General features: G+C 39.5%; 2 protein-coding genes across 7 annotated transcripts in view; both read left to right on the top strand.

Moving 5' to 3' along the window:
* The first annotated feature begins 3781 nt into the window (after window positions 1-3781).
* Window positions 3782-9300, top strand: eomesb (eomesodermin homolog b). 3 transcript variants are annotated; one of them, XM_005743153.1, is made up of 7 exons: window positions 3782-4014; window positions 5274-5935; window positions 6103-6257; window positions 6654-6775; window positions 7280-7438; window positions 7789-7850; window positions 8006-9300. In XM_005743153.1, exons 2-7 carry the CDS (start codon window positions 5406-5408, stop codon window positions 8787-8789), a joined length of 1812 nt encoding a protein of 603 aa, XP_005743210.1. In that variant the 5' UTR covers window positions 3782-4014; window positions 5274-5405; the 3' UTR covers window positions 8790-9300. The 3 variants fall into 3 exon arrangements, with proteins under 3 accessions (XP_005743210.1, XP_005743211.1, XP_013768835.1); XM_005743154.1 differs by lacking the exon at window positions 3782-4014 and adding an exon at window positions 5139-5190; XM_013913381.1 differs by lacking the exon at window positions 3782-4014 and having other exon boundaries at window positions 5194-5935.
* Window positions 9301-9928: 628 nt separating this feature from the next.
* Window positions 9929-27376, top strand: part of ankib1b (ankyrin repeat and IBR domain containing 1b) — a 35766-nt gene continuing 18318 nt past the window's right edge. The window contains exons 1-10 of one of the 4 annotated variants that reach the window (XM_005743156.1): window positions 9929-10091; window positions 12045-12330; window positions 13123-13423; window positions 14690-14872; window positions 15616-15733; window positions 19530-19738; window positions 22416-22504; window positions 22640-22784; window positions 25202-25368; window positions 25879-25967. In XM_005743156.1, coding sequence (XP_005743213.1) covers window positions 12143-12330; window positions 13123-13423; window positions 14690-14872; window positions 15616-15733; window positions 19530-19738; window positions 22416-22504; window positions 22640-22784; window positions 25202-25368; window positions 25879-25967 — 1489 coding nt within the window. In that variant the 5' untranslated portion in view covers window positions 9929-10091; window positions 12045-12142. Of the gene's footprint in view, window positions 10092-10216; window positions 10349-10444; window positions 10464-11749; window positions 11907-12044; window positions 12331-13122; window positions 13424-14689; window positions 14873-15615; window positions 15734-19529; window positions 19739-22415; window positions 22505-22639; window positions 22785-25201; window positions 25369-25878; window positions 25968-27376 lie in introns of those variants that run through there. The other 3 variants (XM_005743157.1, XM_005743155.2, XM_005743158.2) reach the window with 3 other exon arrangements.

Here is a 27376-nt window from a genome sequence, read left to right on the forward strand (position 1 = left end):
TGGGGCTGCTGACACTGGCAGATTGGTGGGCAGAAATTCTTAACAGTACAGATTGGGTGATAATAACGTTGCACTCTAAACAGGGCTTAATTGCTTTTGGCCTGCGACTTTAAGAACGTCCCATCAGATAGGTGATTTTGGAAGTCATGGGTCTTGGCTGAGGAAAGCTTCTGGGAAGATGAAGCACGCGTGGGAAGTTGTGAATGGGGCAGACTGGCAAGGGCAGAGACTCGGAGCCCTCTTATTCTCTGCTGTTGTAAATGCCAGCGATAAAAGTCAAGAAATAACAGGTGTTTAACTTTTGGTTTGGACACATTTCGCAGACTAGGATAGCTTAGCACTACATGTTCATGGAGACATAACCTTTGTTGACAGACAGCACAAAAGCATTAATAGTATCACCGTGAAGCTGTTACAACCGTTACTTCACTGACTCAAAGTGAAGGTGATAGATTACAACATGGTTCCTGAGAAACACCCGCTTTTAGAAACCAAAAGTAAAAGCACGTCCACTCACATATTAAGATGGTGTGATTTGTCAAATAATCTGTCTCCACTACTTTACCATGCCGGTGTTTTGCCCCCCAAAAAAGACTTCCCAATGGGACTAATTGGTAAATAAAGGTTAAATAAACAGGACTTCATCCACCTCCTGTATTTGTAAAGAGATATTCAGAGAGATAGCCTCCCAGTATAAAGTCATGCAAACGGGATCTCATTAGCAAATGCAAATGAGAACCCACCAAATCTTCACAGAGAGGCAGAAGTGCATCTCCGTGGGATAGCTGGAACATGACAGTTCCCCCAACTGCCCCCACGCTGAGCACCAAATGTGATGGTCCACTCCTGCTGCTGCTCTTAACAGGATGTAGGACCAAACCATAAATGTAAGCAAAGGGGAGGAAAGAGGAAACGTGTAGCTAGATGCCCAATTAAACCCTGCTATAACAATCCTTACTGGTGACTGTATTAGAGAGGACTATCCTCTAGAAAATAGCTACATCAGCCATCTATCTAGTCATCATTGTGCTCAGTATAGCTGTGTCTGCAATATCTACTGTTAAGATATATAAATATTTTTGTTACAGATGGATTTAGATATGTATGTAAAAGTTTACTTTGGATCTGGTGAAAAAAAACTTTTCATGCAGTACTAACTCCCCATCCAATATGCAAATTACATCCCATATGTGCGCGGAGAACATATTTCTGGTTTCCTGTATGATCTGGGAATGCAGCTGATCAGCTATAGAGGACAGAAAGCTGAGATTACATTCAATTAAAGTGATAATTAATTTGATTTCTATGTCTGTGAAGTGCCGAGAGGGCAGTTCCCAGAAAGTGAGAAATACAAACCCTCTGAGCCAATCAGAGCTTTTGTCTGAGACAGAATCTGTCGTGACATCACAAGCCATGGTGGGCAGGGTTCCTGGCATGGCCTCAGACCAGCAGACGTTCTGCTGCCAGCAGGGTGGCAGTGGCCTAGGGCAAGGCAGCAATGGCCAGGTCACCAGCTTTTTTCCTCCCGCATGCACGAGCGCTGCAGGGAGGGGGAACCAGCAGAATGGCAAGATGTCAGAAACAGCCCTTTAGACGTGTCAAACAGGAGGCACAGCTAGGGGAAGGTGTTCACTGAGCGTGACAGAGAGTGAGGCTATTCCACAGACGATCGGCCCAGTGACACATAACAATAAGGTAGCTGCATGGTGTAATAAAATCATTGAAGTATGTTTTTGCAATGAGATAAACTCATTTGATTAAAAATACACAAGTAATCTACTTTGAACAACATTTTTAGTCAGTATTTTAACAGTTCTTTAAAATATTCAGAATTTCACTTTATGCTCACTGGCTCGAAATTCATGATGCCACAAAACCGCATTTTTAATTATTAGATTTTTTAAAAATGCATTATGTTGAACTGATGGTTAATCTGAATGCTGACATGCATTCCTCCTTCAGCGCATGAGTGTGAAAACACCCTCTGAGTATCAAACACTGCACATACACATCGCCCTCCATAAGGTTAAACATCCAACTATATAAAATACATAGAGGCACATTTTTCTTGCCAGAAGGAGAAGATTTTAAAGGCAGGTAATGCCTTTTTTCTCTCTCTTCTTTTACTGTTCCTCACACGTCAATGTGCAAGTCCCTGCACTCCTGGGAAAAATAGAAGTATATTTAGAAACTTTTCGAGAATCTGCTTTCTCACTTGTGACTCATAGATTTTACCATCAAAACAGGTGATCACATGTGTTGCTGTGTCAGATTGATAGTATGCTAAATTGAGAAAGAGAAAGTAAATGGGAAGAAAGTTCAATTAAGTTTTCTTTTAATTTTAAATCACTACAAAGCGGCACTACAAAGAGAGTGGCCTTTTTAAAAAATACCTTAGAAAATGATCTATTTGGGGAGTAATATATACTAACAATTATAAAAAAATAAGTTCAATCAAGCCTGTTGTATGGCTGGTGAAGATGGAAACAGTTAGCCGGGTGGAAATACTTTAAGTTCAGAGGAAGTTTAGCGCCACAGAAACCTAAGACCAAAAAAACTGTGAATTCTACCTCCATATTCATCGGTTCCGTGAAACAATCAAAACAAATCAATCCGTTTATCAGCACAAACAACAGAAGCGTATTCCACTGTTTGCAGTTAAGATAGTTTTCATTTGTCCTGTTTGATGTGTGGTGAGTTCAGCCGCTTCACTAATCCTCTCACTTTGTCTTTGTCATGTTAACTTCCAACCAAGTGTTGTCTACTGAGGAGAAACGAGTGGGCATTTAAGACGTTGAAAAGGTGTGCCATTGAAAGGGTAACTCAGCATGAGTCAAGGTCTGGATTGGATTTTTTCCTTTGAACTTAAAAGTGGAAAGACAAAAAAAAAAAGTCAAAGAGAGGAAACAATCTTACACAAGCCTCCTCTGAGTTTTATGGCCTTTTACTTTTACAAAGGAGACAGTCAAGAGGTAGATTTGTATGTGAATTCCACGGTAAACGTCTCCTTCTGCAGATATGTGGAATAAAATTACCTTTGGCTCCAGCGTCACTTAGGTTGAAAGACATGAATGTCTTTCTATCTCATATATTTATTTAGCTCAGTTATGACTAAATCTCAAAGCAGCAATATGACCCTCTTCACTTGGCTGCTCTTATAGGTGGGGCTCCTCACTCTCCATCCTCATTAGCACATTAGTGCTGAGCAAATAGAGTATCTGTAACCTCTGCAGAAGTGCTTTTCATACATGCTGTTATCCAGGAGAAAAAACCCCCAAACCAAAACAAAAACATTTATCATGTTCATAGTGGTAAACAGCTTCTTTATACTCTGACACGTTTCATATACCACTGCTGGTTAAAACGTGGACTGCCCGGTTTCCTGAGTTTACTTTTACTCACTTTTCTTGGGTGTTGCTAATTTCATGTATCTCTCATCTAAAACTTCAGTGTGGTATGTTGACAAAGACTCCAAATCCCTCATCTCTTTTCTTCATAGACAACAACTTTCACAATCAGTCACCTTATTACCTATATGACTATCTAACACACTCAGGTTGCCATAAGCCCAGCACAACTAACTTTGCCCTGTTATTTTATTCTGCTGATGTCTTTGTTTAAGATTAGAAGATGGGAGCAATTCACGGCTGGATTTGGAAGCAGCTTCGCTTTTACACACCTTGGCTGTGATGCTGAGGATCCCCTGCCCCTCCCCTGGTGATCGGAGGGAGATCTGATAAAAGAGGCTGCTGTCTGCGCGTCATGGCCACAAGGAGAGAGCAGCGGTGAAAGCGGGACTGCGTCTCTGCGCTCCGATCAGTCCGCCTCCGCATGGCTCCGGTTTTATTATAAACTCTGCTGCCTTATTATTATTTTTCCGGACACAAACGCAGCATGATGCCGTTTGCTGTTTACAGCTTCACCGGTTATCTGTGCTGATTTTGTCTTAAGTTTTTAATACTTTCTTGTCTTGAAGCTTTTTAATTAGAAACACCGGAGGACCCTGGAGGCTTGGTAAGTTTGCAAATACAATTATATATATTTTCAAATGCAACTAATACATTTGCAGAATTTATTATTATTATTATTTATTATGATGATAAAGCTTTATTTTACATTTAAATGTGCAATAAATGCAACAAACAACTTATTTATTCAGCCTGCAACGAATTAATCCACAGTAAATAAGTTTCTAGTGTCTGGTTTATTTGCATTTCTTCTCCCACCCACCTCTGTATTAATATCGTTTAATTCCGGTTCTTTTGGTTTCTCACATCCGACTGTCTGATCCAAGAAGCATCACAGGTTTCTTCAAACGGAAAAATAATTGGCTATTTTTCTTTTTCACGTCGGCCATCCCGTTGGGACACAACCTCATTCGAACTGAATGCATGCAAATCCATTACCTCTGAATACTGATAGCATTATTTATTTACACGTAAAATGAATCTTCACGATTTAACTGCTATTATTAGTGTTATTACTCCTCTGAGAAGTAGGCCAACATTAAAAACAATAAAATAAACATGCATACATTTTTGTTCAAATTATTTGTTTTTGTTGGACAGCATTAAATTGAATAAATATTCGTTTCCATCGGAATATATTTAGGTCGGACAAATCTGCAATTTTATTTAGTTTTGATACTGAAAACGCTACGACTTTCAAAACTCGCGGGCGAGTTTCACGTCTACCCCCGTAAATCTGTGCATTGCTTCACGTTTGTCATATGATTTACAAGAAATTGGCTCTTACCTCGAAGCGAGTCCCAGCGAGCTTGTTAATATCGCTCCAGTATTTCCAATAACTGTAAATCCTGAGCTGCTCAGTTGCACTTATATCATTTTCTTTTAATTATTATAGCCGAACTATTGAACTTGTGAATACAGTATATCATCAAAGAGCAAATAAAATCTAAAAAAACGTGTAGTATATGAGCCGCACTGGAACGCATTTAGGGCTAATTGATTAGCTAATCGTGTTTTTAAAACAGCGGAGGAAAACGTAAGAGGGGGGAAAATGGCAACAAAAAAGAGCCTTGTTTTCAGTAAAGTTACTATTTTTGGGGAGACCACGACAACTGAAATCCAGCACTTTAAGACTGACTTCACATACTTCACAACCACACCCTGGTACGCCCACAAATATCTCCGGTGATATGGAGGTCATTTCCTGCAACCGTCTCACTGTGTATGCGACTTGACAGCTTGAGATGTGTATTAGGGACAACTTCAGGTCTTTTTGTAACCACTGTTTGCTTCTGTCTGTCTCAGTCATTCAGAATCCAGTGGATGTTTGCAGGGGAGCCTGTTTTTAGGAGCAGACACCTGAAAGGAAAAGAAGGGAAGGTGACATCCCTGATAGAGAGCAACATCAGCTGAGCCCAAACCAAGAGAAAAGCAAAGATGCTCGGGAGTGAAGGAGAGAGCAGTTCGTATTCTTCTTCCAAAGACACGGCAGATGAGAGGCGCAAGTCTCCGGCTGTGGAGGGGGATGATCCGGTTGTTAGCAACAGGTACACGGAGCACGGGATGAGTGCTGACCGGTACTATATCCCATCCGCTATTTCTAAGCAAAGTCCCGAAGCAGCCAGTCATTGCTCTTTTATCCCCTACACCCCCAGCGGGGCGGTTTACACCCCGTCCAGTGCTGGAAGGTATCCCTCATCACTGCACCTGGGCTCCGTGTTGCAACCGGCCGGATTCCCTCCCTCAGCCCCCGGGCGCAGTCACATTACTCCCACTTACCAGCTCGGACAGAGTCCCGGCTGCATCTACCCTCCATACACCAGCTCGGGCTCCGCTCTCGGTAACATGGCTCTACCCCCCGCCACCACCGGCCCGGGGGTGAGGTCCCAGGTTTATCTCTGCAACCGACCTCTATGGCTCAAGTTCCACCGACACCAGACAGAGATGATCATCACCAAGCAGGGCAGGTGAGATGGCAGGAAAAGTGTGCAAAGTTAGAGCCGAAGCTTTTCCCTTTAATTTCCTTTAACTGTCTGTCAGTTTCTCTTATGTTCTTTTTCTTCTTCTTCTTTATTAGCAAAATATTTATTTTAATGTTCTGTTTCTTTGAATCCTCCCTCTCTGTTTTTTGCAGACGGATGTTCCCTTTCCTCAGCTTTAACATAGCTGGTCTCAGTGTGACAGCGCATTATAACGTGTTTGTGGAAGTGGTGCTTGCGGATCCAAACCACTGGAGATTTCAGGGGGGAAAGTGGGTCACCTGTGGGAAAGCGGACAACAGCAGCCAAGGTACCGAAAAGGGTACATAGTGCCTATTTTCTTTCTTTCTTTCTTTCTTTCTTTCTTTCTTTTTTTTTTTTTTTTTTTTTAAAGAAATATATTTTAAACTGAGTTGAATTCAACATTTCCCCTGCGATTTAAAAGCAAAATTCACCCGGATTTAAGACAATTTCATCCCCCAAAAGACTTTTTTTTTCTGTTTAAAAAAAAAAAAAAGACAAACAAAGAAAAAGAAATTCGCTTATTTTATAGCCTAAGCCTAACTTCTCAACTAGGCCATGGAGCAAAACATGGGTTCCCCAGCTTTTCCTAATGGAAAGTCCCATGTTTTCAGTAGAATTTTGTGTAATTTGTTTTGGAAATCTTGAGTTTAAATATTGGAAAATGTATTTCTCTTTATTTAAGGGAACAAAATCTATATCCACCCGGAGTCCCCAAACACAGGGGCTCACTGGATGAGACAAGAAATCTCCTTCAGTAAACTGAAACTCACAAACAACAAAGGGACGAGCCACAATACTTCACAGGTACTAAACTCAAAGCTGAAAATAACTAAAGGCCTGTAACCCTCAAAATAGGTTGCAAATGGCAAAACATTTTCCATTACACCAAACCTTCATTCAGTTGTTGTTTTCAATATAGATTAGTCTGTTTAATATAAACTGTAGTGATGTACTTTTACTATATTTTGTTTATTGGCACCTTGATAATTAATGTGGCACAATGAAAGCGTTTTGTATTCGGACTAATTCAGACTTGAAGAGCTAACTACATTGTTTGTTTAATTTTTTTAATTTGTGCTAGGAAGGAAATTAGTTTAGATATTTTTGTGTCTATGCAAAGATGATGTGATGAAATTAAACTACAGTAGTGCAAAAATAATGCTTAAGTCATATAATTGCAGGACACAAAGTTATTCACTGAAGCTTTTATAGATTTGAATTTTTTTGTGAATAGCGGTGACGTTGGAAATTATAGAGTGCTTTAATTTTTTTTTCAAAATTATCATTATTTTTTTTTTTACGCAATAGATGATTGTTCTGCAATCCCTGCATAAGTACCAGCCAAGGCTGCACATTGTGGAGGTGACAGAGGATGGAGTGGAAGACCTTAACAGTGACCTTAAGACCCAGTGCTTTACTTTTCCAGAGACTCAGTTTATAGCAGTCACTGCCTACCAGAACACGGATGTAAGTGTGGAAAAACTCCGGCCTCCCTTGGTGGTTGTTGTTTTTTGTTTTTGTTTTTTTTTAAATTTTATTTTAGATATAAGCTCCCATTAATAGGTCCTCAGAGCCGTATGCATGCATTATATTTAATTATTTACATACTGCATATTATAGATTTTTAATCAGTTTAGAATTCCCATTTATTAAAACTTGTTCAGTTGGCATGGGAAGCCATTTCTAACTTTAATCAGCCACAGTTTTCCAAAGCAAGCTAAACATGAGGTCTATAGCTACACAAGCATGATGCTCCTTTATTCTTTGCTTTTCCAAATCTAAAATGTAGCTTAACCTTCGGCTGTGCCTTGTTTTAGATCACGCAGCTGAAAATTGATCACAACCCTTTTGCCAAAGGATTCAGAGACAATTATGATTCGTGAGTATTTTCTATGCGCTTACATTGCTGTGCATCTCTTTCAAAGCAAACAAATACATCATACTGTGGCTACACTAACTAATTGTGAAAGAACTTTCACATTGAACTGTCTTGACCTCATGTCTCATAAGTACATTTATTTATTTAATTTTTAGGATGTACACAGCTCCAGAGAATGACCGCCTTACGCCGTCTCCTACGGACTCTCCCCGTGCCCACCAGATTGTCCCTGGCACCCGCTACGCGATGCAGCCCCTCTTCCAGGATCAGTTTGTCAACAACCTTCCTCAGAATCGCTTCTACAACAGTGAGAGAGCTGTACCGCAGACTAACAGCCTCCTCTCGCCTCAGTCAGAAGACGCAGCTTCGCAGAGGTGGTTTGTCACCTCAGTGCAGCAAGGGGGAAGTAGCAGTGGCACCACCAACAAGCTAGATCTGACACCCTATGAGGGAGAATATTCAAGTTCCCTGCTTCCTTATGGTATCAAATCACTGCCCATGCCTACTTCTCACGCTCTTAGCTACTACCCAGACTCCCCGTTTACTACAATGTCTGCAGGGTGGGGGTCTAGAGCAGCATACCAAAGAAAAGTCACATCCAGTCTGCCTTGGTCCCCCAGACCCAGCCCCACTGCCAGTTTCCCAGAAGACTCAGAAAAGGTTAAAGCACAGATGGAAGAGGAGGTGAATGGTAGCGGAGCACTGATCAGCTCCTGGACAGACCCACAACCATCAGCTCTTTCCTTAGACAAGACCAATTCTTATTCTCTGGGCTGCAAAAGAAGGCGTGTGTCTCTCAATGGTCCAAGCACGGAGGACTCCTCCAGCAACACCAAGTGTGAGGACTTGGTCTCTGTTCCCACCAACAATGGCTACAGCAAGGAAGCCCCCCCATCCAAAAGCATGGCAGCTTACTATCCATTTTACACAAACCCTTAAACATTTGTTTGGTCTTCATCTGCTACCATGAATGAGAAATATTGTTTTAGCATTTTTTTTGTTGTTGTTGTTTTTGTTATATGAAGACCCTTATTTTGTGTTGGCAGTGATAAATGTCTTTTTGTTTCTTTTGTGGCAAGACAGAAAATGATGAAGAAAAATTATGGCATTACAAGAAATGCACGTGGTACGATGAGCGTCTCCGTCTTAAGGCTTTTTGTTTGTTCCCAAACCATATATATATATTTTTAACTCCCCTTTTATTGAACTGAAATTTACAAAGTGCCAAAGCATTCGTTTAAGGTGCCCTGTTTTTTTTGTTTTTTTAAAGTGTGTTACATTTCATTGTTGCATACATTTATGTATCTACCCTTACACTGAGATTAAGCTATGTGTTTACAGATTATATATTGAAGGCCTGTTCATATGAAATGTGTGCATTCTTAAATATATGAGAACAATATGCTGTATATACCTTAAATGCAAAGTTCAACTATTTGATAATAAAAGGCACACATGTTATGTTGAGTTTCGATGTGGTTATTTCAAGTGAGTGGAGACCGCTAAGCCTCTGCTTAAATACAGTGTACTGTGCATTTAGTATTTGTTTGGTGTAGGTTGTGAATGCAACTGAGAAATACTTTCTGCAATTACTCACGAGGCGTGTGTAGGAGATGAAAAATGAAGAACGGCGCCACTCAGCAGTGTGATTTTTCTGTGGACTTTGGCGCACTCTAGTGGTCTTTTTCTGTAATGGCGGCTATTACAAATGATTAGCCTGTTGAGTTGAACGTCTACTCCATCCCATGTTCACTCCAGAGAAGCCTAAAGCAGAAGTGTTTATAGATTTACCCGTTTTAGAAAGATTTCAGGTATTTTTCCGTTAGTGTAAGCGCGTACGCCGTACTTATCTTACCTATTTCCGCTTCAGATATGATGCCCGGCTTTATGAAGGTGTAAATAGCTGTAGTTTCTAAGGGAAACAAAAACAAACTAAACTAAACTAAAAAAACATGCACTTGGTTGAAATTAATGTTAAAGCAAAGCTTAGGCTTTGAAAAATAAGCCGGCCACGTCTTTCTCGCCTGTTTTAGGGGGTTGTTTTGAAACCTGGCAACCCGACTAGTATCCAGCAGGAGCCACCAGAGTCAACGGAGAGTTGACTGGGGCAACAGCACAGCGCATAGCTCACATTGTTTATACAGGTTTGCCCCACATAACGAGAAAACTCTTTGCTTTACCCTTTGCGACTGACAATTCACTCACAAGGCCAGGTGTACAACAGCAAGATGTACAATCAGTGTAAGTCGAAATACTTGTTATTCATTGTTTACGGAGTTTTTCAACTGTACTTGCTACCGTCAAGTTGGCTAGCATCGAGATTAGCACGCTAGCTCAGCCAGCCTCTAGCGTGTACACTGACGTTGGTCAACGCAGATGCTAGCGTCATGAGGTTTTTTGTTTTTGAATATTATATAGCTAGCAAAGCAGCAGAGTGTTTTGTCAGTACCAGTGGCATTATCGACAAAAGGAATGGTTTGCAGCTAACGTTTTCTAAGGTTGGTTGTCGGCAGATTGGTTTTATTTTTAACCAGCAGTGGAACAAAGCGTTATCGGGGTCTGTTCATTAACACAACATGACACGCTGTCGTCGATTTTCTGCTAGCGAAAATGGTAAACACCGCACGACGTGGATACAGGCCTGCATGAAGTAGTTTAGTGACAAGTGGCGGCTACGTGGAATAACGTTTTTATTTTTCTCATGTTAACGCTAGCTGTTGCTGTGAGCTTTAGTTAGATGTGGTTGGTTGAAGCTGTAACGGGGGAGTGTCGTTGACTGTTGTAAGATAGGTTAATGCTGTAGTTATTCATTTAGAGAGCAAGCTCGTCGAGTAATATGTGTTACAAACTATGAGATTATATAACTGTTCAAAGATCAGGTGTTTTTCTTTCTTGCTTTTTTTGTATGCCAAGGTGGCATACTGTTTGTCTTGCTTTGTGATGGTGTCTGGCCACTGGGGTAATCACATGGCACACGCCTGATCTAAGGTGGTGTTCACTTCCACTGGCTGGTCTGTTTACATGATGGATAGCGTTATTTAAATGTACGACAATGATGGCAGGGGATGATTTCACATGTTAAAATGGTCGATATTAGCACACGTAAATGTAGACAGTATTTACCAACTGAATAAATGATAAATCATTCATATATTTAATACTTGTTTATTTTCCACCTGCCTCCATTCTACCAATCTTACTAAAGAGTGAAAACACGTCTGTGCCATATTGCTATTCTAATTGATGAATAGATAACCACGTCATAACTTTGGTATTCGTTTTGTTACAGTTAATAACACACTTTCCCAGAAGACTACCAAAGGTCTCACTCTTATCTTCCTTACTTAGTTTAAAGATTGACTGATTAGAACAGTGTGTCAGACCTGTCCACGGTCTTGACTCTGTTTATATAACAGCGCAAATAGTTAGCTGTCTTCAGTTACTTACTAACCTATGGAATGCTTGGTATTAATGGGAGATGGGGATTTTCGGTGAGTATTCATTCCTTCCATTGCACACATAACTTGTCTCCACCAGTGAGAATTTTGTTATTGGGAAATTGAATGCGTGTTATTATAAAAACAAATTATGCTGTGTCCTGTGTTCGGTCTGCTGCCGCTTACTAAAAATACATAAAGGTATCACATTGCCCTGACGGTCGTGACCATATGGTGCCCTGGTGGAAGCGGAAAGCGGACTTGCTGTGTGCTATTCTTCAGTTGAGGATATCTTGCTTCATAATGAGCCCTGGCCTCAGTGGGATGAGTAGCTTTGGCACAGTGAAGCGGAAACTCCTGGTGATGCCAGAGGAAGCCTTGTCCATCTCTGTGTGGGCTTTGTCCTCACTATGTTTAGGTATTCAAAAAAAATATATAAATAAATTCGAAAAAATAAAAAGAGAAACAGGGAGCTGGTTTACAGTGCAGTGGTGATGCTGACGCAGGAGCTTGTGGCAGAGCAGCCCGAGCACCCTTGAAGACTGAATTCTTGTTTTGTGACCAGAGGGAGTGGAAGTCAGCTGTACAAAACGAGACAAAGTTGCTTTTCCTGAAACTGGTGAAAATACTTTTGATTTATTGGGATTATGTGGAGACTTGTATGACCGACAAACCTCTTGACCATTTTCTCGCTTGAAGAGCCTTATTAGGCTCAGGCATAAAGACGTTTTACTCCAATTTTTTGTCTTTTTATTAGGACATGCAGTATGCTGGCTTATTGGACTTGAACAGGTGGAAGACGACTTAAGAGGCTGCTGTCCCAGTCAGACCTTTGGACCCACGGTAGGGGACGAAATGGGGAACACAGCGACCAAGTTCCGTAAGGCTCTCATCAATGGAGATGAACTGCTGGCTTGCCAACTGTATGAGAGCAACCCACAGTTCAAGGAGGCTCTAGATCCCAACTCTACATATGGAGAGTCCTATCAGCACAACACTCCACTGCACTATGCTGCCCGGCACGCCATGACACGCCTACTCAGGTTAGGATATGGCCCAAATAAAAACAAATACGCAAGCAGACAGAATGTATACTTCATATTTTTGAGTGTTGTCAGTGAGGAAAAATTGTTATTCTGACAGGGCCTGATAATGATTGGGTCATAGATGGTTCTCAAGCTTTATGTCTAGTAACCCTTAACCTGACTTCTTCTCTTTTTTTATCACTCAATGGCAGCTTATTCCATCTTTTCACTTTTGCTGTATTTTAAAATTCAGTTTTTCTTTTTTCATGTTTTTTTTTCTCTATATGTCTCTGTCCCATCTGTGTCTCTACATAGCCATCTGTTAGCAGCTCTCAGGAATGCAACATGCTGAGCTGGAATAGAATGACGTTCCAAGAGCTTCCTATCTGACAAGCTAACAGTGCAGACTGTGCTTGTTTTTATCCCACTCTGGCCTTACTCTTAAAAAAACAAGAACAGTAGTTTAAGTCATATAACTGGTTGTATAGCTATAATTCTAGTTTATGGTTTTCACAAAAGCAATGAAATGTTGAAATCTAAACTATTTTGGGAAGGAATTGACCTGCGTTGCAGTATACAGCTCTCCTTTCTTAGAATATTGTGCAGTTAAAATGCTGTAAAATATTCAGTTACACGAAAAGCTACATGCACTATGCATAACTCGTGTTTTTTTATCTTAAAAAAAAAAAAATCATGTTTACGTTCTGAATCAGCACTGATGTCATAAGAATTTGCAGTCTGTTGACAGTATCCCACAAAAGACAACGCATTACAATTTAACCATCTTGTCATGTTGTTATTCTCTTTTAGGTCTTTTCTCCTAAGCAAAGATGGCAATCCTAACAAGCGCAACGTGCACAATGAGACATCTCTGCACCTTCTCTGCATGGGGCCTCAGATCCTGACTTCAGAGGGAGCTTTGCATCCCCGCATCTCAAGGCCATACGAAGATGAACAGCGACGAGGGGAATGCCTTCAGATCATGCTAGCATGGACAGGAGCTAAGCTGGATCATGGAGAGTATGAAAGGGCTGATGTCAATGCCACTGACAACAAGAAAAACACTTGCCTACACTATGCTGCTGCCTCAGGCATGAAGACTTGTGTTGAGGTGAGATTATAATAAAAAGATATTGCAGATATTTTCTCTGGGCTAGTGTAAAATTTTCTTAAGTGTGAAAATTTTGGGGGGTTATGATCAAAGCCTCTGTAGCTGTAAACTGACCAGTTTCACTAAGACAAGGGCAGAGAGTATATGAGGGGAAGGATAATAAATGAGACCAGAGTAACTCTGATGCTCACACACATCATTCAGTGTCTGCTCTTTTGTGTAATGAATATTTGTAGAATAGATCCTCACGTGTGGCCTTGTCCTAGAGTCAATCTTGACCTTCGGTAGGGAACTGTAATTTGCATCTTCTCATTCGCCCTCGCTGGTGAGTTTTTGGAAGATGCTATGGAACACGGTACAACTTAATTAATCTCCTGGACAGCTCACACCAGATATAACAGTCAAATAGATTACACGTGACTTTATTGTTATTGCATGTAATAGAACAAAATTACAAATGCTGCTCTTAAAATGTGCTTCAGGAAAGGCAAGCAGCCAATAGTTGGGAAATCCCCAGAAAGAACTGCTGTACAGCTGGTACTAATTTTAAATGATCGCATTTCTGCACACTGTCATTTATTTAGATGACTTTTCATTATAGAAATATTATTGTTGCCTTCACTCTAATTTCCCCCCAGAATCCATGCAGTTTATTACAAAATGCAATTTGCACCATGTGCAGAACATAATGTCGAGGCTGGCGATGCAGACAGGTATGTTGTGACAGAAAAAGAGACACCCTACTTCCAGGGTGTCAAGAAATGCCATTCACAGACAGTTTAAAAAAGTAGACTCAAGCACAGAAATGACAGTTACCAACAGAAGCCACCACCCCCCAAAAGACACATTATTAACGTGTGTGTTTTTCTTGTACTGCTCTCAATATTACCTGAGCTCCTTTAATTGGCACTTGATCATCAAGACTTAGTGTGCCATACTCTACAAAGAACTTTGAAGTAAAGTGGATATAAGTGAACTCTTTTTCAGTTTTCTCGAGGTGGGTAAGTTGTTGCTATTTTTATTTTTTATTTTTTACTGAAGTCATAATTGCAGTCTATATCAAAATAACTGTAATTACAGTTTCATGCCTTAGTTGTGGATACTTTCCTCTGATTATTGTTACAGGGTGAGTGGTACTCCACTGTGCAAGTAATCACAGGTGTTTGGAACTACATATATAGTCAGCGAGCTTTAGTATCTGTTCTTCAATGCACGATGTGTGCCATTGTTCAATGCCAGATATTCCTCTTGTTTCTTCGTGCTCAGATGCTGGTGCAGAGAGAAGCGGACTTGTTTGCGGAGAATGAAAACCGCGAGACTCCATGTGACTCTGCAGAGAAGCAGCACCACAAGGAGTTGGCCCTGCGCCTGGAGTCGCAGATGGTCTTCTCTCTTGCCCCTGAGGCAGAGGGTATTGAGGCAGAATATGCAGCCCTAGATCGAAGAGAGGTACAGTATAACACACCAACAAGGAGTGGGTGTATAGCTTTCAGTTTATCACCCTCAGCTGGTGTGACTTAAAATGTTATTAGAACCAAACTTTAGTCCACAGCATGCTGTTTATAAAAATCCCCCCAAAAAGTAATTTCACTGTTGTTGCTGAATTAGGTCAAACTGTTTTAAATGAGCTACCCTGGTCATCCTAGCCTGGCTGATCCCACACAGCTTCTGTATTGTTACACTTGATTCGTCCTTATAACCCTTTAGCTACATAAGTAAGGAATAGAAGCAACATATGATGGTAACTTTGCTCTTGGAAAAATCCACTAGTTGACTGTATTTCAGTGTTTACATTTTTGCAGGAGTTAGTCACATTCTTTACTTGAACTTGTTTTGGTTGGACACAAACAGACTCACAAATTACTCACACAAAACAGTCTAGCTTAAAACATGTGATCATCATCATCATCAGTTTTAGTTCTCTGGGTCTGGCTAAGTCATGTGTCAGCAATCATTTATGTTTCAGGTGGTTGTAGTACTTATTTTCTCTTTATTTTCTCTTCCCCTTTTTTCACAATCTTTCTTTCCTACCATTATTTCACCCATCACCCTTTTCCCCAATCTCACCCACTGTTGTCCTCTTGTCTCTTTCTCTACCTTTCTCTGACAACCTGTCTTTTTTTTCCTTTTACTTCTTATCTTTGTCCTTACATTTCCTCTCTTATTATGTTCTTGTCAACCCTTTACTCTAGTTGTACGAGGGCCTGCGGCCACAGGATCTTCGGAAGCTGAAGGACATGCTGATAGTGGAGACAGCTGACATGCTACAAGCCCCTCTTTTCACTGCAGAAGCACTGCTACGTGCCCATGGTACTATTAAACAAACACAGTACTGGTTGTCCTTTCAATTATTTGAACTAGTAATATCCTGACAGCTTAATGGGTAAACATAGTAACATAGTAGTTAAACAAATGACATACATAGTTAAAGTATATGGACAAGGAAGCATTTGATACACTGGTTAGATTTAATTTAACACCACATAAAACACTTTTCAACACTTTTCAATATATATACACACACATCCATACATACACTTTAGTGGACGAGGTAAGTATACTCTTGGCCATGATTTGCATAATTGTTCACCTGTCTCAGATATTGGCTTATTAAAGTCTTTGACCGCTCTTCCATACAAATCCTGTTTAATCTAAGGTTTCTCTTACACACTGCCTGTTTTAAAATCCACACGACATTTCAGTGGGATTCAGACCAATAAGCAGGATCCTCTCAATAAGCAAGGCACGTCTGCATTGCAGTTCAGATTTTCCCTGCATCTTATTGTAAATGAACGCCTTTTGACACCAGTAGTAAGAAATGGCTGAAGACCCTTTGATGAAATGTTGTGGTATTTTTATTATACTTTTTATGTTGTTCTGTTTGGGTTTAATTTGCTGGAGCAAGGAGTCTGGTACAAATTGGCAGCTGTTTAATACAGTGGAATGACCGATCTTGAGAATAACTTCAAGACTTTTTTTATGTCTTAGCAGACTTAGATATCTCCAGCCTTTTGCTGCAGACCTCAGACCTAAACATGACACCACACAATTTAATAGCTTGTAAGACCAAACCAAACAAGCTTAAAATAAGAAAAGCTTCTCCTGGTCACTCTCTAAGGAGGTTCTGTGTATCGGCACCTAATGTGAAACCCTGATTCTAATCTTGTGGCTGTGATGCTGTGAAAATGTGTAACGGTGCATTTTACATGGGGTTACCATGCTTTTTAAATGTAGAAATGACTACAAAATAGAAAATACAGAAAGTGTTTTTTGTATTTGGATAAGGGATTTATTTTCTATAAATATGCAGTACGCTGAAAGAATTGGACTTGTTCTGTTGTCACTGGAGAGAGCTTTTACATGATCTAAATGTAGTTTTAGTGAGCGTATTCATTTCAACAAACAATTTGAGAACAAACACTGCTTAATTAGGTTACTTAGGCTCGCGCCTGATTTACTGTAAATAAGATTAAATAATCCGCAGCGTGAACCATGGATTTTTATGTAAAATCCTTGGCACGTCTAATTTATTTTTATTACATTCTGTTATGTTTTTCCTAGAAATAGTAGTGTGCTGCAGAGAAAATATGCTTTCCTGAATTTGTCTTAATTACTTCACTCTTAACTTAGGCCTGGCCAAGTACTGAGTAAATATATCAGATTTTATTAGACTTGCAGTCTTAACCCACCAGTTTTCAAACTTGCTTCATTTACAGCTGGACACAAGATGGTGTGTCCAAGTGTTTCTGAAAGTTTTACTGATTTGAGGCTTTTGTAAATCGTTACTTCAGACAACTTGGCAAAAATGTTTGTGTATGACTTCACCACCTCATTTTTTAATTAAATGGGCTTAAGGGCTGTCTGTTGAGCTGTGTGCTACATATGAGACACACTTTTAAGAGCTCAGAGGCGGGAGATTGACCCCAGAATGGTGCTATATTTATTCAGTTTTATCATGGGACTGCTGAAACATTTCAGCATTTTGCATGTCCTGGAGAAGGGTTTTTGTACTCGCATGTCATTTCATTTCGAAAAAGCCTCATTTCCACAATTTGTAACAATCTCTTATCGTCTCCTCATTGCTCGTCTGCTGAACTGCTTGCTTTTCCATCTTTCTTTGTTCCTGACAATTTGTATTTCCCAACTAATTTTTGATATTTAAGACTAAATGTGAAGACTTCACTTTCAGACTCTATATAATGGCTAAAGGCTTTAAGATAGGGCCATACACATTGATTAGTTTTAATTGAATGGAGCTAGATTGGGATAGGGGTTGTTACGACATTCATTATCTAAAGGAGGCCATTTAGAGCGTTAGTCATTTGATTGGTGGCAAACCTGTCTTGAGGCTGATAATGGCCTAATTGCACAGTTGACCTGGTCGTGTTCCTTATTTTAGGAGGGTAGACTATTTGGACTCGGGCACAGTCCACAAGTCATCCAATATTTATACTGAGAGCCTCTCAAATCTGTCCGTGTCCTGATGCGAGATTAAACAGCTATTCTAAAACAGAAAACCAGATGGCAGCAGGTCTTTGTTGTTGGCAGTTTAAAAGGCTTAAATGCTGGTGGCTACTGGACCATTTCTATTGAGAATCCACACAAATGTAAAATGAGATTCACTGAAATGCATTTTTTGTCCATGAAATTCAAACTTAAGTCTTGTTTTGACAGGTTAAATGGGAATTCATATATTCAGTATGTTATGTCTGTTTTAGGCCTAATCATAAAGTATTGTAAAAAAAATGTAATCTTCAAACAGTCAGAAAATGTTTTTAATTGGCCCTGCTACATTGCGTACTTCTTATTTGTGTCTTGACAATAACTTGCGTGTTTATAGTTGCTAGTGAAAGGAAAAAAGTCTTTTCTTTATCTTCCATTTTGTGCTTCACAGAAAGTAGGTTCTGTGAATTGATATTGGACTCTGCGCTGTAGCTGGCAGGCTTTGAGCTCTTCAGAGCAGATCACCACATTTTTGGCAAGAGGAAAGGTTGTAGAATCTGTTTTCACACTAACAACAGCCGGCGCGATGATTAAACATCACTGTTCTCCTGATCTGGAATCGTTCTTCCCATTCTGTAAACCCGTCTACTTCCACCGTGAGTTTGCCTCATATTTTCTTGGGTGGTTTTTTAAAATTGTCAGCATTCACATTTCACTGCCACCAGCAACTGTGCAGGAGACACAACAATGCTGTGTATGGAGTGGAAAAACCTGAATTCTGCTGATAATGTCCTTAGTAACTTAAATAAAGATAGTAAACTAACTGCCTTCCCAAAGGGCAGGACATTCTGGATCACTATCATACTATAGTGAGCAGTTCCTGTCCCATCACCACTTGTGCTTTCAGTTGTTACTCTGGTCATGACACACCTGATTCCTGCATAAAGAAATACTCTTTCTGAAGCTTCTTTTTTCCTTAGATCGTCATTTTGTCTCTTTTACATCAACTTTATTTTATTCAAACATCCCATCAGCACTTACTAAATGTGCTATACTGGAAATTAGACATTACATAAAGTGACGTATAATGCACTGGCAGTCAGTTATCGTAACTTTCTAAATTGTAGGTTATAAACTGTGAGCCTGTGGGACATCTCACCTTTCTGAAAAGAAACAATGTAATTTGCTCTTAGATCCTGAGCTATCCTGTGTCAGTGTCAGGAATAATTTATTACAAGTAATTAAGTTATCTCTGTTGTGTCACATGCATAAATGCACACAGCTTTTAGGAAGCTTGTGCATTGATTCTGCTGCTGTCTGATGCTTCAGTTATTTAAATAAACTCATGAAAAAACTATAAGAAATACGGCAGCAACCAATTAACTTCAGCACCTTGTTACAAATTTTTTTAAGCCACACACAAGGATCATCGTAAACTTTTTGTTAGACAACAGGTATCAAGTTATCTTATAAAAATGTGTGTCTGACTTCCAGTCCATCAGCACCTATTGCACTGCGTTGTTTCCCCTTTAAAAATTCTCTGCATACCGACATCTGCACCTCAAGTCACTGGTCTGATCGTTCGGATGAAAACATCATGCCACAAGCAGAGTTTCATCCTCCAGGTAGTATATACTAAAATAAGTTGTCTTTTTTGTGTCAGATTGGGACCGAGAGAAGCTCTTAGAAGCCTGGATGGCCAATGCGGCGGAGTGCTGCCAACGCTCAGGTGTGCAAATGCCCAACCCACCCCCAAGTGGTTGCAATGCTTGGGACACCTTACCTTCTCCCCGGACGCCTAGGACCACCCGCTCCTCCATCACTTCACCAGACCAAATCAGCCTCATGCCTGCTGATGAGGAGTCTTCTCTGGTAAGACAAGATGGCTCTTGTTTACTGCTACATCCTGAACTGATAAAGCTAGACAAATAAATTTATAAGGTGGACGTAACTAAATACGCTTTTTAAATCAGGGTTGAAATCCACTTGCCATTTTTTTTTGTTTTTTTGCTGAAAACACTGTGACAGCTCTAGATTGATAAATGTAGGTCAGTAAATGGAGAAAAAAGTTTTAGCCATTGTTTAACTGTACTTATTGATAAAGAACGATCAAATGAAAAAGGATCACAGTCGGCCACAGCATGTTTTCCTGACTGTGATCCTATAGCAGCAGGGGATAGCTTTAGGCACGGAGGTGCATAGATTAACTGGCAGCATTCCCATAAAATGTGTATAGCAGTGCATATTTAAATAAAATTCATGGAGTCCCAAGATTTTCTGAAGTGTTTCAGCTGAATTCTTTAAAATTTTATGATCACAGATGTCTTTCTGCATAATGATTCACTCTTTCCCAGTAAATATATGTTGCTAGAAGTCATTAGTATTCATGCCAGTGGTCTACCTTGCAAACATAAACAGAAGTAGGGCTTCCTTTTCTCATATGTCATCCAGTGTTTTGTCAGTTATCATGTAGGCAAGTCCTGAACAGTGTTGAGTTTTGTTATGCTATATAAAATATGCTAATTTAAGATACGACATCCTTCATGTTGCGCTTTCCTTCTTTATCAAACATGATTGACGGCTGCACATGTCGTATGTTATATTATGTTATATTATGTTATATTACTGCTGTATGTTTGGGCACGTCTCACTAAAGATGTCATGTTATTGTTTTCACAGTTTTAACATTGTTACACGTAAGGGAGAGTGTTGACTCTCGTGCGACTGTTTTGCAGGGGTGGGTAGTCCGCAGTGATACCACCACCAGGGGTTAGTTTTAAACTAATTAAAAATACTGGAAAGTTTTTTAAGCACTTACAGAAGGTGAGTGAATTGTGATCAACGGTAGCTGCTAGACACTTACAGTCTGCACTGAGATATAATGGGGGTGCATACATTTCGTAAGTAAAATAGTTTTGGTTTTCCCTCCTTTGGCCTTTTGGGTGAAAGGTTGAGGGAGGTAGTGGTAGTTCAGTCACTGTAGATAATTATTTTTTCAGCTTTCAACAACTACACCTCCCACAGCATTAAAGTGTGCTCTCTAAGCTTCATGAAAGGTGTATTTTCCACCAGTGTTTTTACAAAGCCTGCAGTGAGGGAAAGGAACCTTATTGCCCTCTTGCTGTGAAAGGAGCTGTAAACTCCCTGTTTAATTGCCCACCTGTTATCCTGATCTAGTCTGGCATTTCCCGTAATTATAAAAAGTGTTTGGAAATTGACTTTTTTGTGAGCAAAAAGTAATATGTCCTGGACCAAAACAAAGTTTACTAGGCATCTAGCCTTTATCTCATTTATTGCTGACAGCAACTCATTTTGTTTACTGCTCGCTATTGGAGACTGACAATGCTTTATAAAAATCAGGGTTTGTGAGGTCGGTTAGCTTGGGTTTAGACTTTATTCTGGAATAGTTTGCAAAATTGGGAATTGAGATGGCAGTGCAGTGTGAGAAATGCATACTGCAGACTTTTTTTTAAAATATATAACTTTATGAGGCTTCTTTGGAAGAAAATGCTGTTTTCTTGGTTGTTAAATTTATTTCAAATTTGTAGTAATGATTTTTAAACTAAAATGATGGTACCTGGAGGGAGAATCAGATAGTTTTTGACAGTTTCTGAAAAGTATAAAGACATATCTTTTTGGATGAATGAATATATCCATTGGCGATGTGTGTTGATGGATAATAGCTAAAGCTGACACACTTTATTAATCTATAAATCAAGGCTGTCAGCTTCAGTTGCTCTCTATCAGGGGTTTACTTAAAACACCAAAACACTCTGGATTGAAACATCAAAGATATGAACATGTCAGACAAATGTCTGAGGGTATCTTAAGTTGTGCATCTGAAAAGGCGTAATTGAACTGCCCTGTGTCAATCGACCGAGTGTACTCAAAGGCCCGTTTAAAGGTTAGAGTTGATTATCACATTCTGCTCTTTCACAGATCAATACCTGCTTTGTTGAAGTACACTGCCTTCTTTATGTCTTGTGAGGATCAGTCTTTCACTGTAACAAGGCCTGTGTATTTGACTGTGTGTCAAATACACTCTTTGTTTGTGATTCAACTTTCTGTGGGTATCTGAAAAATAAATCTAATAATAGAAATGGGAATGAGCCACATGCTTAGCAGAGGTCATAACATTGGCACAGTGGCTTTTCATAAACTACTTCGGGCTACTGTTGTGTATAATTGTACACATTGACATATCAACTCAATAACTTCTCCACCTCTGACATGTCGTCTCACATTAAAATCGCCCTCACATCACAATATTTGGAGAACATTCCCAAGCCAGGACATTCTCAAACTCTGGCATTTCAAGCAAAAAATAGAAAAATAGAAAAACTCAGTGACTTTTTCAAAGACTGTAAACAGTGGCACGGTTATGTAACAGAACAAAACAGGACTATAACACAAGGACCTTTTGAAGTTATACCAGATTTACTTATTTTTTTATTGATTAAAACTGACTTAATTTGTTCAAAAAATTAAAAGAGTTTAAATAGAGTGTATCTTGATGCTAATATTGTGGTTTGATATTTACGTCTCACAGTGTGGTATCTGCATCTCTTCCCTCTCCGTCTTTGAAGAACCTGTTGACATGCCCTGTGGCCACGACTTTTGTAGATCATGTTGGGAAGGGTAAGTTGTATTTTGGTATGGCCTGAGGATTCTGCAGATTGCTTGGGGTGTCTGTACTATGCGTGCACAGATCTTATTCAGTGTTTTTGTTCTTTGCATATCTCATTTCTGACTATTATTTGAATGCTTTCAAAGTTTTCTGAATTTAAAAATCCAAGAAGGAGAAGCCCACAACATTTTCTGCCCAGCCTTTGATTGCTACCAGCTAGTACCAGTGGAAGTCATAGAGGGTGTGGTCTCCAGAGAGATGGACAAGCGCTACCTCCAGTTTGACATCAAGGTAGTGATGAAAACAAAAAAAGAAGGAATTGAAATGAACTGAGCTGTGAGCCTCCAGCACAAAATATTCAAATAATTTTGTCGGGAATAAAAGATGATTCTGGCGTTGCCGTATTGTGTTATGATAATACCATTACTCACTTAAATGGAAGGGTATAACTAATAAAGGTAGAGGAATTAAATCGGTTATGTGTGAAATAATCTTTACTTGAAACAATGACATTTTTTGTTGTCAAAGTGCCACAAGCAACAATGAATATTATTCATTTTTCTTTCAACATATTTTTATGTCTTCTTCATTCAGTTTAGAGTTGTAATTACACATTAGCAGTTTGTAAAATAAGTAATTCAGGGGCACTTAACAGAAAGAGTTCAACTTTGCAATGTTCTAGTGAGAAATGTCAACTTTTCTCTGTGACAAGTGGAGGACAGAGTGAGACTAGCAGCCACTAACCAAGTTATGATGCTTTGGTGCCGGGGATACATGGTTAATGCAGAGCAAGGAAAACAGAAAGGTGAGGGCACAAAGTATGGTAAGGTTTAACAAAAGGCATAACCATATATATATATATATAGAGAGAGAGAGAGAGAGAGTGAGTTTATTACAGAGAAATGGCTCTTTCCAAAATAAAAGCTATACTATACGATAGAGCTGGGCGATATGAGATTTTTTCATATCACGATATGTTTTTTTTCATTTCAGGCGATAACGATATCTATCACGATATAAGCCAAATAACTATATTTGTAAGATTTAAATGTGCCGTTGCTCACAAGTAAAATGTGAAATAATCAGCAGCTTGTTTTTAAATATTTATTTCCCATAATAAGTTCAACAGGGTAGATGTACTTAAGGAACATGAGACTTTTTCAGATAAATAAAGGCAAATATTGCAAACTACACAAAAGACAGCCGCTAAAGCGTTTAAGTTTCAAAATAGAACAAATGAAACAGACTAAATTGTCAATTCCACTTAGAAACAAAGTATTAATTCTAAAAATAAATCTTAGTTTGTTTTACAGAAGAACAGACAAAACTGACTAACTTTTGTCAGTATCAAATAAACTGAGAACAAAAAGGAAATTCTCAATCTCTCCTTGTTGTATAGCTGAGCTTTTCAAACAGTTTTAACAGTTACTTTAGTCTGACAAAAGCCGAATGACGAATTAGCGCTTCCAGTCAGAGACTGAGGCTACGTCCACACGTACACGGGTATTTTTGAAAACGGAGATTTTCCGTTTACGTTTTAAAAAATAATCCCGTCCACACATAAAGGCAGAAATGAAGGAAAACGCTGCTATGAACATGCCAAAGCAGCAGGTGGCGCTAGATTCCTAACCGTGCAGAAATGTTGGCCAATCAGAAGTCTAGAAGCCTCAGTGGGAAAAAGTAAACAAAGCTGGGGCATAGAAGCAGAACAGAGTCGTATGTGTGGACGGACAGTAACTGTGTGTATATGTAAGCATTTAAACACTGCAGTAACAGTATTGTAGAAATTCATTTCACCGAAACAATAACGTGGCGCACAGTGTGACGCATGCACCAGTTTATTGTATTTCCAGACTTGCTTTCGGCACAATTTACAGTGCACGCTACTCTGTTTTTTGTCAGACTTGAAATAGCCGAAATACCTTCACACTACGGAACTTCTATGGCTCTTCCGTTCGACAATCTCTCCGGCATTGGAACCGTCATCTGTTTTCTCTTCGGTCACGCTCGGTTGATTTGTCTAGTCGACACACTCATTTCCTCCATTACGCGCTGGCTCCATTACCCGCTGGCTGCTTCCCAAACAAACACACGTGCGGCTTGGCACTTGTGCTGTACGTAACAAGTCACGCGACGTGACGCTGCGGCTGTGATTGGTTCGGCTCTGCGCTACTGAATCTGGATCGGCTGACCTTTTTTTTTTTTAAGAGGACAAGAGCGGCGAGGTCTATCGCGATAGCTTAATTTCTCTATCGAGTAAAAGTTATATCGCGATACATATCGTTATCGTTCTATCGCCCAGCTCTACTATACGATTCTTCTGGGGTATATTCTCAGCAGCATATTAAACATATCAGGTCCCCATAAGGAGGATCATGTGCTAACGGCTGTGTATGTATGTGTTGTTATTATTATTTATTCATTTTTTAAATTTAATTTAATTTTTTTAAGAGCCTTTTTAGTTGAAATATGTTCAGGCTGTTATATTTATTTTGTGTTCAAGAATCTATTCCTTAAATATCGAACTGTTGTAGATGGTCTCAGAACGCATACAGAGGGAACAATTTTATACTTAAACATCTTTAACAGATTTGAAAATGACTTTTAAATTAAATTATTTCAAGCTTTATTAGTGTCATCTACACTAAAAGGTATACAGCTTAATAAAAGATTGTTAAACTTCTGACTGACTTTTGCTTTTATTGAAGGCATTTGTAGAAAACAATCCGGCAATCCGATGGTGTCCAGAGGCGGGGTGCGAAAGAGCGGTACGCCTGAACACCCAGGGCCCTGGAGCCTCCACCTCAGATCACCTAAGCTTTCCCCTCCTTCGGGCCCCTGCTGTAGATTGTGGCAAAGGCCACCTCTTCTGCTGGTCAGTATTGTTTTTGCTTTTCAAAACTCCAGTTGTCCAAAAGAAACAGTAATGATGGAGTTAATGCGAAGAAATATTGTTAGGCAAATATTTGGGGTGGTTTTTCTGTTTATTTTTGTTCACCAATTGTTTTTTTGTTTGTTCACCATGCCTGACCTCATCATGTCCTTAATCAGGGCAGGGTAAGCTAGTTGAAGTAAAGAGATGAAATGGCAACTATAAGTTTTGGAGGTGCTTTGTATAGATAAAAGTGTACAAAATGTGATTACTGACAGTGTCTGCTTAAGAAATCTTTTATTTCTGAAAGGTCCCTCATACAAAGGAAACTAACAAACAGAGAAAATTTAGGACTGCTGCTACTTTCCAAACCACAAAGATATAAGGTGCTATCCTAAAAGCGGTGAAATAGAACTAACAGTTAACAGTTAATTTATTTCACTAAAATGTTTTTCACTAGGTTCTAATTTTTAGTTTAGTATTAGTAACAACCTTGGTCTGTATGTGTTGCAGGGAGTGTCAAGGTGAAGCCCATGAGCCCTGTGACTGTGAAACGTGGAAGATGTGGCTACAGAAAGTCAGTGAGATGAAGCCTGAGGAATGTGAGTGTTTGTTGTTGTTTTTTAAATTGTGGATTTGTTATCTAAAACTATACAGGAATCGGTAACAAACTTACAGTATGTGGTTTTGTATTGAGACCTAATGTGAAATGGCATTTTTATCTATTGAACCACAGTAGAGCTGGGCGATAGAACGATAACAATATGTATTGCGAAATAACTTTTTCTCGACAGAAAAATGAAACTATTGTGATAGACCTCATCTCTCTCTCTCTTCCTTTCTTATAAAAAAAATGAATAGCCAATACAAATTAAGTAGCGCAGAGCCGAACCAATCACAGCCGCAGCGTCACGTCACGTAACTTGTTACATACAGCTCAAGTGCCAAGCCGCACATGTGTATTTGTTTGGGAAGCAGCCAGCCGCCGTGCCGGCCGGGTAATGGAGAAAATGAGTGTTCCAACTACAGAAAAATCAACCGAGAGCTTGGGTGACCAGGTTACCGAAGAGAACACAGATGACGGTTCCAATGCTGGAGAGATTGTCGAAAGGAAAGGCCAGAGAAGTTCCGTAGTGTGAAGGTATTTCGGCTATTTGAAGTCTGACAAAAAAACAGAGTAACGCGCACTGAAATTGTGCCAAAAGCATGTTCCCACAAAGTCTAGAAATACAACAAACCTTTTTTATCACCTGAAGCAGTGCCACCCACTAGAGCACGCTCAATCTCTAAAAGCGCTAATTCGTCATTGAAAACAACAAGGGGAATCCCTGTGAAGCAGCAACAGTCAATTGAGTCGGCTTTCTCCAGCGTCTTACCAAAAGCTAAGAGACATATCAACATAACGAATGCCTTAGCTTACTGTCTTGCTAAAGACATGCTACCAATAAAGAATTAAAGAATTAATATTTTGTTTCTAAGTGGAACTGACAATTTAGTAGTCTGTTTTGTTTGTTTTATTTTGAAACTTAAATGCTTTAGCGGCTCCCTTTTGTGAAAGTTTGTAATATTTGCCTTTATTTTGCCTAAACTGAAGCCTCATTTTAAGTACATCTACCCTGTTGAACTTATTATGGGAAATAAATATTTAAATCAAAACAAGCTGCTGATTATTTCACATTTTACTTGTGAGCAACAGCACATTAAAATCGTACATATATAGTTATTTGGCTTATATCGTGATATATATCGTTATCGCCTGAAATGAAAAAAACATATCGTGATATGAAAAAATCTTATATCGCCCAGCTCTAAACCACAGAGTAGAATTGTGTTGTTACCTGGAGGTTACGGATCATAAAGAAGTTTATTAGCCAGTGTCTTTATTTGCCCAGATTTTTCAGGGTGCACAAAAGTGACTGATTTGGAGTTAAATTGCCTGGAACTCAACCACAGTAATTACAAACTATTTAGCATTAGGCCAATTAAAATCCACCACGTCGATGATAAATTA

The sequence above is a fragment of the Pundamilia nyererei genome, unplaced genomic scaffold (genome assembly GCF_000239375.1).
Source record: "Pundamilia nyererei isolate P.nyererei 1_Seehausen unplaced genomic scaffold, PunNye1.0 scaffold00128, whole genome shotgun sequence".
Taxonomy (NCBI): domain Eukaryota; kingdom Metazoa; phylum Chordata; class Actinopteri; order Cichliformes; family Cichlidae; genus Pundamilia; species Pundamilia nyererei.

What these genes read in the sequence shown, in the direction of transcription:
- eomesb (XM_005743153.1), top strand. Translation starts at nt 5,406, where the DNA reads ATGCTCGGGAGTGAAGGAGAGAGCAGTTCGTATTCTTCTTCCAAAGAC. An exon ending in CGAGCCACAATACTTCACAG is followed by an intron (nt 6,776 to 7,279) that starts GTACTAAACTCA and finishes TTTACGCAATAG; the next exon opens with ATGATTGTTCTGCAATCCCT. An exon ending in TTCAGAGACAATTATGATTC is followed by an intron (nt 7,851 to 8,005) that starts GTGAGTATTTTC and finishes TTTAATTTTTAG; the next exon opens with GATGTACACAGCTCCAGAGA.